The 15383-nt window shown below is 39.7% G+C and overlaps 1 protein-coding gene across 1 annotated transcript in view; it reads left to right on the top strand.

The window, feature by feature from the left end:
- Positions 1-15383, top strand: part of COL9A1 (collagen type IX alpha 1 chain) — an 89777-nt gene that overhangs the window by 11758 nt on the left and 62636 nt on the right. The window contains exons 5-6 of the mRNA XM_019538155.1: positions 400-796; positions 13465-13565. Of these exons, the coding sequence (XP_019393700.1) occupies positions 400-796; positions 13465-13565 (498 nt within the window). The remainder of the gene's footprint in view (positions 1-399; positions 797-13464; positions 13566-15383) is intronic.

Genomic DNA, 15383 nt, shown 5'->3' with positions numbered 1-15383 from the left:
CCCCCTGGTGGGGCTGTGCATCTCCTGGGTTAGATGGAGGTCCTGCACTCTGCCTAAGAACCTATGTGAGTGGTCAGACCTGGCTGACTGCTCCTGCCAGCAGTCTGATTGCCTTAGCTCTTCATGTGAATATCATGGGATACAATTCATTTCTGAATGTGAGGTCTTACCTTTTGTATAATTTTTCAATTAAATAATCTGATTCTGTTAAAGTGATGGCTAAAGCAATAGGCAGAGCAACAAAGTATATTTAAAAAAAAACCAGCCTTGGATATAATAGTTCATTGTTCAGGTCTATTGCCTGAATCATCATGGGTCAAGAGCTTGCTTTGACCTTTAGGCCAAATGAGGACTACACACGTGTGCATGAATAAATTACTGTACTTTGATCTTATACAGGGCTTTGTATCCCAATGGATTGCCTGACGAATATTCCTTTCTAACTACTTTTCGGATGACTGGAAGCACACTTCAGAAATACTGGAGTATTTGGCAGGTTCAGGATTCTTCAGGAAAAGAACAAGTTGGAGTGAAGCTTAATGGTCCAGCTAAGAGTGTTGAGTTTTCTTATACGGGACTGGATGGAAGTCTCCAGACTGCAAACTTTTTGCATTTGCCTTTTCTGTTTGATTCCCAATGGCACAAGCTTATGGTCAGCGTGGAGAAGACCAGTGTCACTCTTTTTATTGACTGCCTTAAGGTAGAATCCTTAAACATAAAACCAAAGGGCAAAATCAACACTGATGGCTTTGCTGTGCTGGGAAAACTTAACAATAATCCTAAAATTTCAGTTCCGGTAAGTTTTAAAAATTTATATTACAAAGCAGTTGCTGTGACATCTTTTTTCTTGTATCTTTCTTCTGGTGAATTAATCTTCAAATATTTTCTGACAGAGGAGGGGTAGCAAATAGGTCTATGGGCTTGAAATTGTAGGTAACCATTGCTTATTGCCTTTCAGACTTCCCACATATGTAACTTATATAAACTGGTTCTAAGTAGGAGGAAGATTATTTAGATGAGCAGGAGCTGAAAGAGTACAGTTGAAATAACTGAGAAAAATGGAAATTAGATCCATACAGCTAATAAAATATGCTCTCAAATGGCACTGCTCTAGACCAGTTACTAAAACATGTTGCATATGGCCTGCTTATAAATTTTGTGTCATGAAGAAGATTTTGTAGCTGCACTGGAAATTACTATGCAATGGGAAAGTAACTGCTACCTAATAAACTAATATTAAGCAATCTAATAAGCTACCATGCTCAGTATTACTGTAGTTAATACAGTTACTAGGTTTAATCTTTTTATTTTTTAATTCTCATAAATTCAGCTCTCAGATATACCTGAAAAAATCACTAGCTTCTCTAGGGTTGCAGTGATATAACTGGAAACAGAATGTTATTCCTTGTTTTCATAAATAGAAACAAAGACATGTTTAGGTTCTTATACAAATGGGGCAGAATTAAGGCACTTCCATAACATGGATTTCTCTTTGGGAGGATGTGCTGTGCCAAGGGGTCACCGTGTCACAAGAAGGACATGGGAATGTAATTGATGGCCTTTTAACAAATAGTGGTGCTTGCCCCTTCTACCTGCCCCATTGCTACATCCCTCAATAGAAACATTGTCAAAATAAGTTAATTTTGTTTCTTTACATAGAATATGTATGGTAGGCAGTTATTGTTTCACAAATTATTCTGACTTCTCAGTGATGCATGGTCCTAACTGCTAATGTTGACACCTAACTCCAAAATTTAGACCCTCCAAATCCTGCTTAGCTCCTGCATAAACCTGAAGATTACTACATTTCCATCAACTGAATCTCCTGAATTTCTGCCACTGTTCCCCCAAATGCAATTCAGTTTTGCCTGTAGGTCCAGGAGGCACATCTCAGAATGTATCTACTGCATTGGACCTCACACAAAAACCAGCAAGAGTATTTACTGATGCAGAGTTTAAACCTAAGTGTCTCAGGTAAGTATGTGGGCCATCAGGCTATAGTGCTCTTTCTATGGCTCAACCGATTTCATAGATTTCTAGGGTCAGAAGGGACCTAGTAGATCATCAAGTCTGACCCCCTGCCCCAGGCAGGAAAGAGTACTGGGGTTAAGTAACCCTAGTCAGGTGCTTGTCCAATCTCCTTTTGAACACCTCCAAGGAAGGGGAGAGCACCACCTCCCTTGTATTTAGGTATTTACCAGTATTTAAGTGTTGTATACAAACAGAACTGTTTCAAAAAGTATCTTGATGTCCACCTTGCTGGAATCATCTGACCCCAGCAGTCTTTCCTGTACAAGTGTGGGGGGGAGGGGTGGACCCCATGATCTGTAAGGTCCCTTCCAGACCTTAACATCTATGAAACTAAAGGGATTAAGGAGGGCCCAGTCAGACTACCCTGTAGCCTAGGGCTTTGGTTGTCTACTTTACTTTACAGGTGTGTCTTTACCTTGTTTCAAATCTCACCTCCAAAACAGGGGTTAGATTTGAATAAGGATTTCCCTCATCTCAGGTGAATGTTCCAACTACAGTGCTATGCAGAATGACAGGGGAAGGAAATACAAACACCTCTTCAGTTTGCAAGAATGGGCCAAACCTTGCTTAATCAAGTAACTCCCTCCACACTGAATATGGTGCTGTGGATTCTATTTCCAGCAGGCAAGTGCTTAGAAGTTAAGCAATGCAGTGCCTAACTTTGAAGGTATCTAAGCCCTTTATTGGGTCTGGGTTTACATGACTACCTCCCCTACAGAGATGAAGCATAAGCTTCACCTGTGTTCTCAGCATTTCCTGCTGGCTGTCTTATGTGACTTAACACTCAAAATAGTGACTTCCGTCAATCCCTTAGGTGCCTAAATTTCCTTATGCATTTTATAGAGATGATGAAAGTATCACTTAGCATGAATAGTAAATGTCTTTTGTGCTCTTTGCTGAGGCAACTGGATATCAAGAATGTCAGTAAAGTTATTTTTCAATTGCTTATTTATTTTCAAAGATGGGTTATGATTACTGTGAAATACCTAAGGGGAAAGTGTGAAGTATCTATCATTTGTAATAGAAAATAATTTGTAGCTGCCACATTTTCATTCTCTCCTGTATGCACTTGAGAAAGTGTTTTCTTAGCTAATGAGTTATTAAGCCGTATGTGGAATAATGTCTATTCTTTGCCTGATGGCAACACTGAAAGGCATTTCAAACTCTGTGCGGGGTATTTTAACACTCAATAAGGTAAAATAGTTAAAAACAAGAAGAGAAAATTATACAAAGTATTGAAAAATTCAGCATGCTGTCTTGCTTGTCTCATGAAGGGCACTTGATCCTCTTTTAATTATCTTAGGAATGTAGAATGTGGCTGGTAATATATAGTACTAGAAAAATAGTATGTTATGGATATTTAGTTCAAAATTGGTTGAACTATGAAAGAGAAATCAGGTAAATAATAAACTATAACCAAATTCCATTTCATTTTAGCAGAACTTTGCACCAGGAAGTAATTGACAGAAGAATAAGCAATTAGCTGTGATCTTACATTATCCTATATGATGATACTTCAGCTGATTTCCCAAAATTCTGCCATAAGCTAATTAACATTGTATTAAACACTAATAGGAAACTAGTTATTTTGCAACAAAAAATCCCTCAGTGAGCCCCAACCCAGTGTACTTTTTATCTTTCAAACTACCCAGGTATTTATATAAGGACTTGTAACTGCATTTCATTGATTTACAAATTTACTTGTGAAATGGCAATTTAGATAAGAAGCTGTCACTGGTGCCTGAAGATGACAGGCTTTTCAACATGTTGATATGTCTACAACTAGGAAAACATCATAAACTAAAAATTTAAGTTCTACTGAAAAAAATACCATATCTGAAAGTGTGATTCAAAATATATAAGGGTGCAGCTGAGAAATTGATGTGTTAAGCTGCATGTTCTCAGCTATTAAATTGCTGCCTGGTCTGAGGGATTTGGGATGGATGATTTGTGCAAATTGTGCATGTTTTTAAGGCAACAGTGTATCTTCCCCAATATTGTGTTGTACCTGAGAAGGGTTTTAGGGCTAAGTCCAGAAAGGGCTTTAGGGCTTATTGGTTTCTGGAGTGGAATCCACAGGTTACACTCTGTAGCCTCCCTGTACCAGTGTTTTTCAGCTAGTGGTCCATGCTCCCAATTGACTGCAAAGATTCTGGGGTGCGGAAGGGTGAAATAAGGATAGATACTGTGTGTGTTTGGAAGGGGATCAGCGAGGGTCTTGAAAGCATTCACAGCACCAAGCAGAAGTGTCTTTAAACATTGCACTGTGTGCCTGGCTTCCCAAACAGGAAACAGTACAGTGGCCTCTGTGCAGCACTTCAGGTAAGCTAATTAAATTATCCCCCTTGTGAAGCTAATTAGGTTGGGTATTTACCACTTGAATACAGCAATTTATATTACCTAGAGCACTACCGTAAGGTAGCTATACTATACTAGCTCCACTGGCAATATGGCCTCCCATAGCAGGGGTTTGAACAAGTTGAGAATCACTACAGAATGCATAGGTAGAGTTAAGCCAGTCAGCATGGGATACAGCCACCATGCTGATCAGGCAGCAACCTAAACTAGATGGGTCTAGGGTCAGACTAAATGATCTGCTCAGGTCCCTTCCGACCCTAGAAACTATGAAACTAAACTAACTGAACAGAGGCATATATTTTAGGTCCTAATCCCTCTCATAGATTTAGGAACCTAACTGAGAGTTTCAGACAGGTATCAATGTCTTTTTAAGATTCACAGACCTGGGCCCTCAAAAACAGAGCATTGATTGCTCTTATTTTGAAATGGTGATTGCAGTAGCTTACAGCAAGGTGATTGGGGCACTTTCCTGGGAAGTGAATAATCTGGATTTGAATTCCTTCAAACTGCATAAAACAAAGATGATAGTTGCCTTATACCTTAGGAAAATTCTCCAAATACTGAGAAGTTTTATACAAGGAGGGCAGTACCATCCCCCTATTTTTTAAATTGGAAAAGGCTTTTGAAGATTTTTAATGTTTTTAAATAGCTGCTGCATATTATATGAGGCTCATTCTTTTCAGTTATATCATAGGTATGCTTTGGGCACTCCTACCAGATTGATCCCAGGTTGCTCAATCCTGCCAAAAAGAAGGCAGTTCTGGGCATGCCTAGAAGTATGACTTCAGGTGCCTAAGGGTTTTTTCTAGTGAAAGCACTTGAAGTCATGTGGGGCTTTAGCGGTTGCCCTCTTGTTGGTCAAACAACAACACTAACTTAACTGTAGCAGGCAATGCCATGCTGAAACACATAATATTGGGCTGAGTATAATACCTCCCTAGGAAGATGCAGCATAGCTATGTTTGTGCAGTGATGTGTCCATCTTAATTAGCTCAGTCTTTTCAGCAAAATCAATTACCCCATCCACAATACTATATTAAGGCTATTATATTACTTCCAGACTCAGGAAGCAAGATAGTATGTTTCAGCATGGTAGATAGAGCTTGGCACAATAAGCTATTGGTATAGATGCCCTTAGACCTAAGCATCTACATTCTACTCATGTTCAGTGTTAGGTACCTATGACATTTTGTGGATCAGGATGCTATAGTGTCCTTCTTCACGCACTGCTGCAAGGTCTTCTAATTACATCCTGTAACTTTATGGAACTGCATGTGATTGTAAGGTGTAGCTGGGAGGAAGATAGTTATAATAATTCATGCTCTCAAATAGGGTAAGTGACACATGTATTAGCTATTAGCTGATGTCCACATTTACTTGAACAAGGAATTAAATTAATGCAATGCAACATAATTCCAGGAGCAGCTAAAGATACAGCGTATATATCTATTCCCCCTATAGCCATTTCTGTACCTGAAACTCTCACTAGAGTTAGCACATTCAGAAATAGTGGGAGTTTGTGATATTCAAAGAACATGTGATCAAACTTTAGAGAAGGAATGAGTTGGGTAAACTAACAGGTACATAACTAGTTTTTTCCCTTTGGATTATTCAAAGGCTTACACCATCATTTATTGAGCTCCTTTCCTACTGAAAATACATTTGGTACAAGTCATTTAAGAAAAATCTTGTATGGAGAAGAGATCCTTTGCTATTCACAATGTTGCGAACTCCCACAAGTTTGGTGAAAGAGTTTGCTGATTTGATGATTTAGTTAGAATCTCAAATCCTGGAAACAAGTGATTTCAGAAAAATGTCAGTTTTAGAAGTTCTTAATCTTCATGCTTGTAGAAAAATTGTTAAAAATATGACCTGAGTGCAATCTACACATTCAGTACATAAAATTTAAATTAAAATGCAATTTAAATGTAAAATCAGATCATGATTTTTGAGCCTACTACATTTGTTTATGAGAGATTCTTAACAGAGAATCAGATCCTGAGTTGGTACCAAATTGTCAGAGTTCCTCTAGTTTCCTTAGTTACTGCTAATTACAAGACATGCAAAGAAAAAACAAAACAATAATAAAGAAAAACCTGTCAGTATTAATGCCACCCACCTAAAGAAACAAATAGCCAACAACTATGTTTGGAAAATGAAGACAAACATAAAAGGATGAAAAAAAGCGAAGAATAAGTCTGTGTCGATCTCAAGTTTAGGTTATTTTTTCCAACAACTTTGAATTATGTCACATTACAATGCAAGAAATTAGCTTAAGATTTTTTTTTACTTATTGCTCTTGTGAGAAGAATCCATTACAACCGGTTTGAAAACAACTGGAAAACTAGGGTAGTTACCCACTGGAACAAACTGACATTAATAGGTTGATTCAGTAGGTTGAGATTTGCTGTCTTTCTAGAACTGCTTTAGCATCAGAAATTACAGGCCTGATGCTGGAATTACTAGGTGAAATAATATGGCTTGTGTTATGGAAGGTCAACCTAGATAATCATAATGGTCCATTTTGGTCTTAACATCTCTCAATCTATGAAAACATGTTTTGAAATGTGATAAAAGGAATATCCAATTTAAGGGCCTACTAACTTCATTTAGATCACAAGAACATGTTTCCTCTCTCATTTTTTTCTTTTCCTTAAACTGAATAAAACAGTATATAGCTGTGGAGGTTTCTAGGCTTTTCACTCCAACTTAACCATGCTGCACACTGTTTAGGTACCCAATCACACTTTGTTATTTAATAATCAAAAGGTAACATTTATACTTTATATCCAGATGTTGTTAAAACATATTACTTATGATGGTATAACTTCTTAAAATACTAGACTCATGTTTCCTAGTTGCTCTATTTATCCTGTAGGTTGGTTCCCTCTAGGTGTACTATCAAACATGTTATTTTAAAAGAGATTTGTTATTGTTTGTTGTTACAATGATTGCCCAGGAAAGTCACTGGTGATATTCTGTTAGAAAATGAGGGTGGCCTTTGAGCCTTTGCAAGGATTTATGCTCAGGATTTCTGGTACGTTTTACAGAGGCCAAAAGTTCTGATGACATTATAATTGTATGCTATTGTTTTTTTCCCCATCTAAAGAAATTTCAAAAAAGAACTTAACATGACATATATTGAAGTTTGAAAATTGAAAAGGGACCCTCATAAAACTATGTCCAACCCTCTATTTGTGATAAAAAAGAAAACCAGTTAGATCAGTGGTGCTCAACCTTTTTTACAGGCAGGCCAGATGGGCAGTGCCCTATTCATCTAAGGGTCAGATCTGGCTGATGGTCTCAATCCGGTGCTCAGAGCAAATTTAGCAGGCACCATTTAGTGGAATGGAAGGGGCTGAGGGAGCAGCACAGCCCCAACACAGCCAGGGAAGGGAGTGTGACATGGCTTTGAAGGAGGAAGGGGATGTAGCCCGCTCCCTGGTTGGGGGGAGAGAAGGCAGAGGGGAAGAAGGCTTGAACTGGCCCCATGGTGTGGCTTGGCCCCAGCCTGGTCCCTTGGAGGGGAAGAGGTCATGGTCTGGGCTCCATCCACCCCTGTGGATTGGGGAGGGGGCATGGCCACTGCACAGGGTTCTGGAATTAGGTAAGGAGAAGAAGGGTGGTGTTATTAATGGCCACCGCTCCCCACTGTCAAATTTCTTAACCTGCATTTAGCTGCAGGCCAGAGATTAAACACCCCTGACTTAGATCTTTATTGTATAAAAGTCAAAAACTGTGAGCCAGATCATCAGCTCATATAAATTGCTGAACTTTCATTGACATCATTGGCACAACTGTGATTTTCACCTGTTGATGGTCTAGGCCCTTATTTATAATTGTGTCAGGTATATAAATCATCATGTTAATGACCTTTTCATTCCTGCTGATAGTGATTATGTGCCTGGCCCTGCAAAGGATTGTACTTCCTTAACTCATGCTGACCATGGGGAAAGGAGGAAACACAGCACCTCATAGTAGACACACAGCATCTTCTGGATGTGTAGTCTCCATCACCACAGTTAGAATGTTTAACTGATATTTAAACTCGTTATCAATGGCAAGGCAGTTACATGGCATTTAACATCTAAAAGGTAACTCTTTTCACCAGGCAGCACAGGGAGATGGACCAGAGCACAGATTAGGAAAATTGCTTTAGTAGTGCATGCTGTTGCCAGCAATCTTGGCATTCTAAAGGGTGCTGGATCCATTCTCTCCACTGTGTAATGGGGGTTCATTCTCAAGCTCAAAAGGTTGAACACCTGGTACACAAGGTCATCTGATGCAAGCAATAGCTTAATTGTCCCAAGGCCTTAACAAAGATATTGAAATCATAATGGAAATCAAAATTTTTTAAATTATTATTGACGTGTAGAAAATTGTATTATACAGGTTAAAAAATGCATGTAAAATAGCCTTTGGTCATTTTAGTATAAATGTAGCAAACAAATCACATGCTACCCATAAAAATCAATATGAATATAGCATAGTAAAATTTTTGTAGGACTCTTCAGCTTTTTCCATGTTATATACTGTAATTGCAAAACAGACCCCAGCATCTGGATTTCCAGAGAATATGAAGCATTTCTTCCTTGGCTATTATTCCAGCAAAGTCCTTCTTCCGTTTCCCTGAGAAAGGAATGAGAGAGTAAGCCCAGCTATTTGATGAGATATGGTGTGCTTTATTTTCCTCTGTTCATTCTTGGGCCTTAAAATTCTGAATGTCCAAATGCAGGAACATGGGAACTGGGGCCTTTATCAGTATTTTTAAGACATATTTATCATTACAGGATAACGTCATAAGATAGCCTTTTAGGAAAGAACTGAAACGTAATGGAAAGTAGTATTTCCCTTGTTTGTATTCAATTAACCTGACATAAAAGAAATTGGAGCATAAAAATCCCTACATGAAATATTACCTTGATGGAAGACAATGAGAGTTGTGCCACTGAACTTCAGTGGCATCAGGATTTCATCCCTAATATAGAAAGAAAACCTATCTATGCTCAATACATCAACCACTATGATAAAGGAGTAGACATTGTAGTATCTATACTAACATATAATTCCTCTTCTCAAAATAAGACCACTGCCTTAATTGATTCTGTGCTATATAAATTATCAGTGCTTCCTTGTATATGTGCCTGCTGTCACTGAACTGAGAGTAATAGGCTGAAATTAGCAGGGAAACTGAACTTGACTGCAGTTAGTGATTGCTGTAACCAAGCTATCTCCAGTTCCTGAACAGTTTCTATTTATTTTGTTCATTTTGTTGATAATGTTCCTTTTTCTAATTGTTTGCATTATAGTTATCATGTTTTTTCCTCTCCTGACATTTCTTTCAACAAATGTTGAAGGTTCTTTGCATGGTGAAGAACACTGGCCTCTGGAATTTGCAGAAGACTGTACAATATGAATGTAATATATAACTTTCATGGAAATTGACCTGTATAACTCCTATAAATATCATTGTTACTAGGATGCATGCCACACACTTCATAGAAAGGACCCTTGAGGCTTGATTCACTTTTCATTTGCACTGGTGTGCAAATCAGTCTTTGATTTCAGTGAAAGAAAGGAGCAGGCTATTAATACAGATCTGCCCAACTGTAGTTTTACCACAAGTGTAACTTATTTTGATTCACCCCCTAAATGGCAATACACCAGTGACTGCGCACACACCAATTTTTGGAAAAGTTGCTCAACAGATTGGAGATATTTTTATTAGTTTTTCTCTATAAAATAGAGGAACATATTTTTTTCTTAAAGTATAGCATGCAGCTGAATGTTTCATTGTGACTTGACATTACTCCTGTTGCACAGCAGACACTACCCTGGAAACTTAGCTCTCATTTACATCCCACTTATGCTTCACTGATCTCAGTTTTTGCACAGCACAGATAAGATGGTACTGCTAGTGTGGCATTCTTGTTAAGATTTTGTTAATGCCTGGCATTATAACAGTATTTCTATTGATCTTAGAAAGATGGATCAGGTACAAACAGAACTAACCCCAAGTTATAGGTAGTGGCAAAAGATGAATGCCACAGCAACCTTGGATTGTTAATTAGAGATCTTTTACTAATCTCAGTTCTTAAAAGCCACTGAATTATTGCATTTAAATAGATTTGGCTTATATTAGTTCTGATTAATCTGTGCTCTTTCCTGAGGACTTCAGTCTGCATCTGCAGCTGTCAGATCTTAATGACATTTGGTGCTAGCATTGACAAAATATCTATGTATAAATGCAAAACACCCTCAAGGAAAACAATGCAAAAAACAAACAAACAGTGAAATCCTTTATGTCATCATTACCCAGGCAACACAGTCACTGTCAAATGCCACCTACCCATGTGGGAAGAGACAGAGAAAGCTGGCCAGGGCTGAAATTGCTTGTTTGACATTTTTTCTTTTTAATTTAATGGTCTCCAAACTAACTGCAGCTTTAAATAACAACTTATTCATAGTTGGGCTTTTATTTTTTTTCATTTTAAAACAATGACTCTGTTATATATTAGATTAAACCCCTCCTCCCCAAACCCATGGTAAATGAACATTAAGGCTGAAAAGTTGACCAGTCATAATTTAGAAATACTAGATTAAAGGCTGTAGGGTTTTTGTTTGTAGCCATGTTGGTTTAAGGACATAGGCAGGCTAGGTTCTTTGGGTAGACAAACTGAGTAGTTGGAACAAAGTTCTTTGAAAGCTTCCAGGCACAAGTACTCTTCTTCAGGCATAGGGAGACTCTGCTGTTGCCCTTGGCAGATCCAGACTTCGACCAGTTGAACTAGGGGCAGTAGTTGGCTGTTTCACTCAACCAGAACTACACAAGGTATGAAGGGACTCAGTACTCTACGGTTCAATGGCCAATGGTTATATAGCTTTTGCTCTGTTCATCCAGCCCGTCTTCTTTTATTCACTATCCTCTTGGATCCTTGTATTTTCCCTTTCTTTCTCTGAGCTCTTATGTGCTCATATCAAATCTCCATCTCCATTTCTAACCCCTCTGGTCTTCTGTATGTATCCACACATCCCTCCCATCTTCACCATGCTCTCTCATCCAGATTTCCACACAAGTTATTAGAGTTTAAAAATTCTGAGCATTGGGAAACAGATTCTTATATTTAAAAATGCCAGGCAGAGTTGCTAACTCCAAAGAAAAAAGACTTTTTGGTATACCAGGATCAGTTTATCTTATTATGCCTGGAGTCAAGTTTTCATTTAAAAAGTTTTGGGATTCATTGAAACCAGAGCCATGGAGTTTAAACTTAAATTTTAAGTATCTTTTTATTATTAGTTTGAATTACAACCTCGTTAATGCTTAAATGTATTACTGGTATATGTCATGTAATTATGTTATATGTTATGTATAACATTTGCTTTAGTTACTGAAATCAAGAAAGTTTAAAAATTAGAGATGGAGAAAGGAAATGAATCATTGACTCGCAGGTAGGGAAAGAATGTTGAACAGATAATATAGAAGAGGTAAAAAGCACCACCCCCCTTCAAATATGGAGTGTGATATGGTTGAATCAGAGATTAAGTCAGTATTGGAAAAGCAAAAGAAGCTAGATAGGAAGAAAATGAATATAGACAGTATGGAAAGATGGAGCCTATGAAGAGTTCTGAAAACTAGAAGAATAGATTTTTAAATTAGATTCATACATGAGTGTGAATGTACTAGATATTGGAAACTACTTGGCTACATATTTGAAAAAGGAAAAAACAAGCTAAGTGACAGCATTTTGGAAACCCTGAAGTGTAGCGACCAAAAATAGAGAACAAATATCAATAGCAGCAAGGTCCAGGTAATGTCTAGCAGTGTTCTGGAGATATAAGCTAAGTGCTAAAAACATAGATGTTATTATCAAGGTTGAAGATGAGATGTCCCAGAAGACGCAGAGAAGACTAAGAAGCCTTAAGTTAAAGAAAAGAAGTGAAGATGCATTACCTCAGCCAGAATAAGAAAAAGGAAGACAAACATGAATCTAACTAGTAAACAAAAGTTGCAGAGACTTAGTCTCCATTGGGGCTCTCAGGCTACACCTCCATTTTTCCATATGTGACTCTATTTTATAACAGAAAAAAACTTGGTCCTCCATTGCCTGTACCTGGCCAAGTCTGGCTTGCTTGAGATATCCAGGCTGAGAAATCATGAGTCAGACCACTTGCTAACCTCACGAACCATCATGAGATCATGTAGAACATGAAAGAATCTAAGACTTCAAAAAGAGGTTATAATTCTAAATGATGCATGGATGCACCCAAAATGTGATATACTATGCAGTACCAAAGATACTAGAGGACATACCTTTTGAAGCATTCATTTCAGCTATTCTCATTAGTGTTTTCAGTAAAAGGTATGTAGAGGGTACTTATAAGCCTCCCTTAATCTCCCTCAATAAATAAGTAAAAGGTACTTATTTTTCAGACATGTAAATAGGGGTCCAGTTAGTTTCTTGAAAAGAAAGAGGTGGATTTATTTGTGGGCCAGATTGCAGAGCTAATGTAAAAACATTTAGAGAACATGTGAAATCTCACAGAGGTATATCAGCCAGCCTGACTTCTGCTTGTTTAAATATGATACAGATCTTTAGAATTCTTCTTGCTTAGACCTTCTACTCCTGCATTCATCTTCAGAGCTGTCATTCTTCCTTCATAGGACTGTCCAATTCCAAAAAAATCCTTTGAGAATATGTGTTCTTTAATAAAGGCATATTTGCAGTATATGAATTAAGAAGCAAAATCTACGCTTTGACATGACCAACTTAGAGGTTCGCTTCATCTTAAATTCCCATAATAGGTTTTATGCTTCTCTGTAATGCAGACAGTAGAGAGAGGAGAGAGTTGAAGGTAACTCGCTGCTCTGTTCTAAATAAGCAAGCTCCAAGAACTGACTCAAGCCATTTGTTTGTCAGTTAAACAATAAACAATACTGGATTATCCTATCCAGTGCCTTTCACAATGCACCTTTTAAAAGCCACTGGTGGCTGACCAGAGTATTTCTATTATGAAACTTCCAACCTGGAAACTGCACATGTGAAATACATTAATCTGATTTTATCTCTCTGCTAGTTTGAACTCCAATGGATGCTGATTCATTGTGACCCTCTGCGACCACAAAGAGAAACGTGCAGTGAACTTTCATCCCGGACCTGGGTAAGGAGCTCTCATCCTTAATCAGACTACTGTGGAGCCTACATCTTCAGCCTCTTCCTCTGGGTTAACAGTACCATAATTTTCTTCTGGTCACTGGATGCCTATTTTTAATATTGCTGGAATTTGGTACATTTCAAAGTCCAAGCCCATCAGCTACCATCTCAGGGTTTTAACCCTTTTCTTGCTTTCTTACTTTTTCCTTATCAAACTGCCTAACGCAGAAGAATTTACTTCTTGTGCCTCCATAGGAAGTGTGTGTGGTGGGGGGAGAAGTTTTCTGCAGGCACCATGCTTTGCTTTTCTCTCTTGATAATTCATGCAGAAGATGACGGGAGTCTAATTCACACAGAAGGTAAAGGACCAGGGTCAGAGCAGCAGCAGCAGGACAAAGGGTTAAAGGAGCTGGAGTCCTTCAGTCCCCTCCTTTCTTGCCTTCAAATTTCCTCCAATCCCCACTATGCTCTGCTAAGTCCATTAATAAACAGAACGCACTGACACCTATAGCAGGGGTTACCTTTCTGCTGCTGCTGGAGGAGTCACTGGGGGGTCGGCTTTTGTATGTTTTAAGGGTCCTAAAATCTATCAAGAGCAACAGAAGGGAAAGCTCAGCCAGAGAAGTGACCATGGCTAGCACTGCCTGGGTCAGGGGAGCCTTACTGCTAGAGGTTTTCCTACAAATGATTTGTCCTTGCCTGGCTCAAGTAAGTTTATGCTGACTTTTATTATCCATTTCTTATTCTTTGCAGATAAGCCAGACAGCTGTGCTGGTAAGTTTTAAGGGGAGGAAGTGTGTTCGGCTAAATTGGAAAGGTCTGTACCAGGTTTTCCAAGGAAACTGAGGACAGTCTCCTGTCCTGGTTGGAAACCAAATCTGTGCTGGTTCTTCTAACCCTTGTCCTACCAGCAAGAGCTGGGCCTGGTGTATTTCAACACTGAAACAGCAAGTTAAGAGAAGAGATGTATTTGCCTTGCTTTTATGCTTTGAACAGAACCCTTCTAGCCCAGTGGCAGGGCAGCAGTTTCAGCTCCCAGTAACAGTATCATTCCTTTAATTAGCATTTGAGAGGTTGCAAAAAGGGACTCTTGACCTGCTGGCACCAGTGGGAAGGGGAAAAAAGTGGGCAGGACAGGAGCTAGGGCTCGAGTTGGAGATGCCATCCTGAATAGGGCTGGAGGCTTGAAGACCTGGCAAGGCTGCAGCCTCAGTGCATTACTTTATCCAGCAGGCACATGGAGGGGCTCCAGGTTTCATTAACAAAGCCTCTATTGTGAGCTCTGCCCAGCCAGGCAGCTGGAATCCAGTAATAAGGAAGACAGAGCAGTGCATTATAGAAACTGGGGGTTAGAAGCAGGCAGCTAGGTTCAAAAAAGGGACGGGACAAATTCCTGGAGGAAAGGGGCATTCATAGCTGTGGAGCCTCGGAGTGAAGGGCACAGTCTCTGAACTGGCTGCCTGGCCCTTCAGTGCTGGAGGCTGCAAGTGGGAGAGGCAGTGGGGGAAAGACCCAATTCCCTCTCCTTGCCCCTGTGTGACCCAGGAGCCGGGTCAAGGGCAAGTCTCCTGTTCTGCCAGCAAAGCCTCTGGCCTTTCGAGGCCTTCTATAGCTGCTCCCCGCTGCGGCGCCGGGGCTGCGGCCGGGAAGCCGGGGCGGGGGACAGGCCATGGTGGGGCGGCAACGAGCCCACAGGAGCCGGGGGTGGGGGGGCTGAGGGCACGGGCTGCGGGAGGCCGGGGCCTGGGGCGGGTCGTGCAGGCACAGCGCGGCGGCCCCTGCTGTCGCGGCCGGGAGAGGCGGCTGCTCCCGCGTCCCCCCGGTTCCCTCAGGCGCCTCCGG

The sequence above is a fragment of the Crocodylus porosus genome, unplaced genomic scaffold (genome assembly GCF_001723895.1).
Source record: "Crocodylus porosus isolate Cpor-Errol unplaced genomic scaffold, CroPor_comp1, whole genome shotgun sequence".
NCBI classification, from domain to species: Eukaryota; Metazoa; Chordata; order Crocodylia; family Crocodylidae; genus Crocodylus; species Crocodylus porosus.
This window is presented reverse-complemented; position numbering and strand designations above follow the sequence as displayed.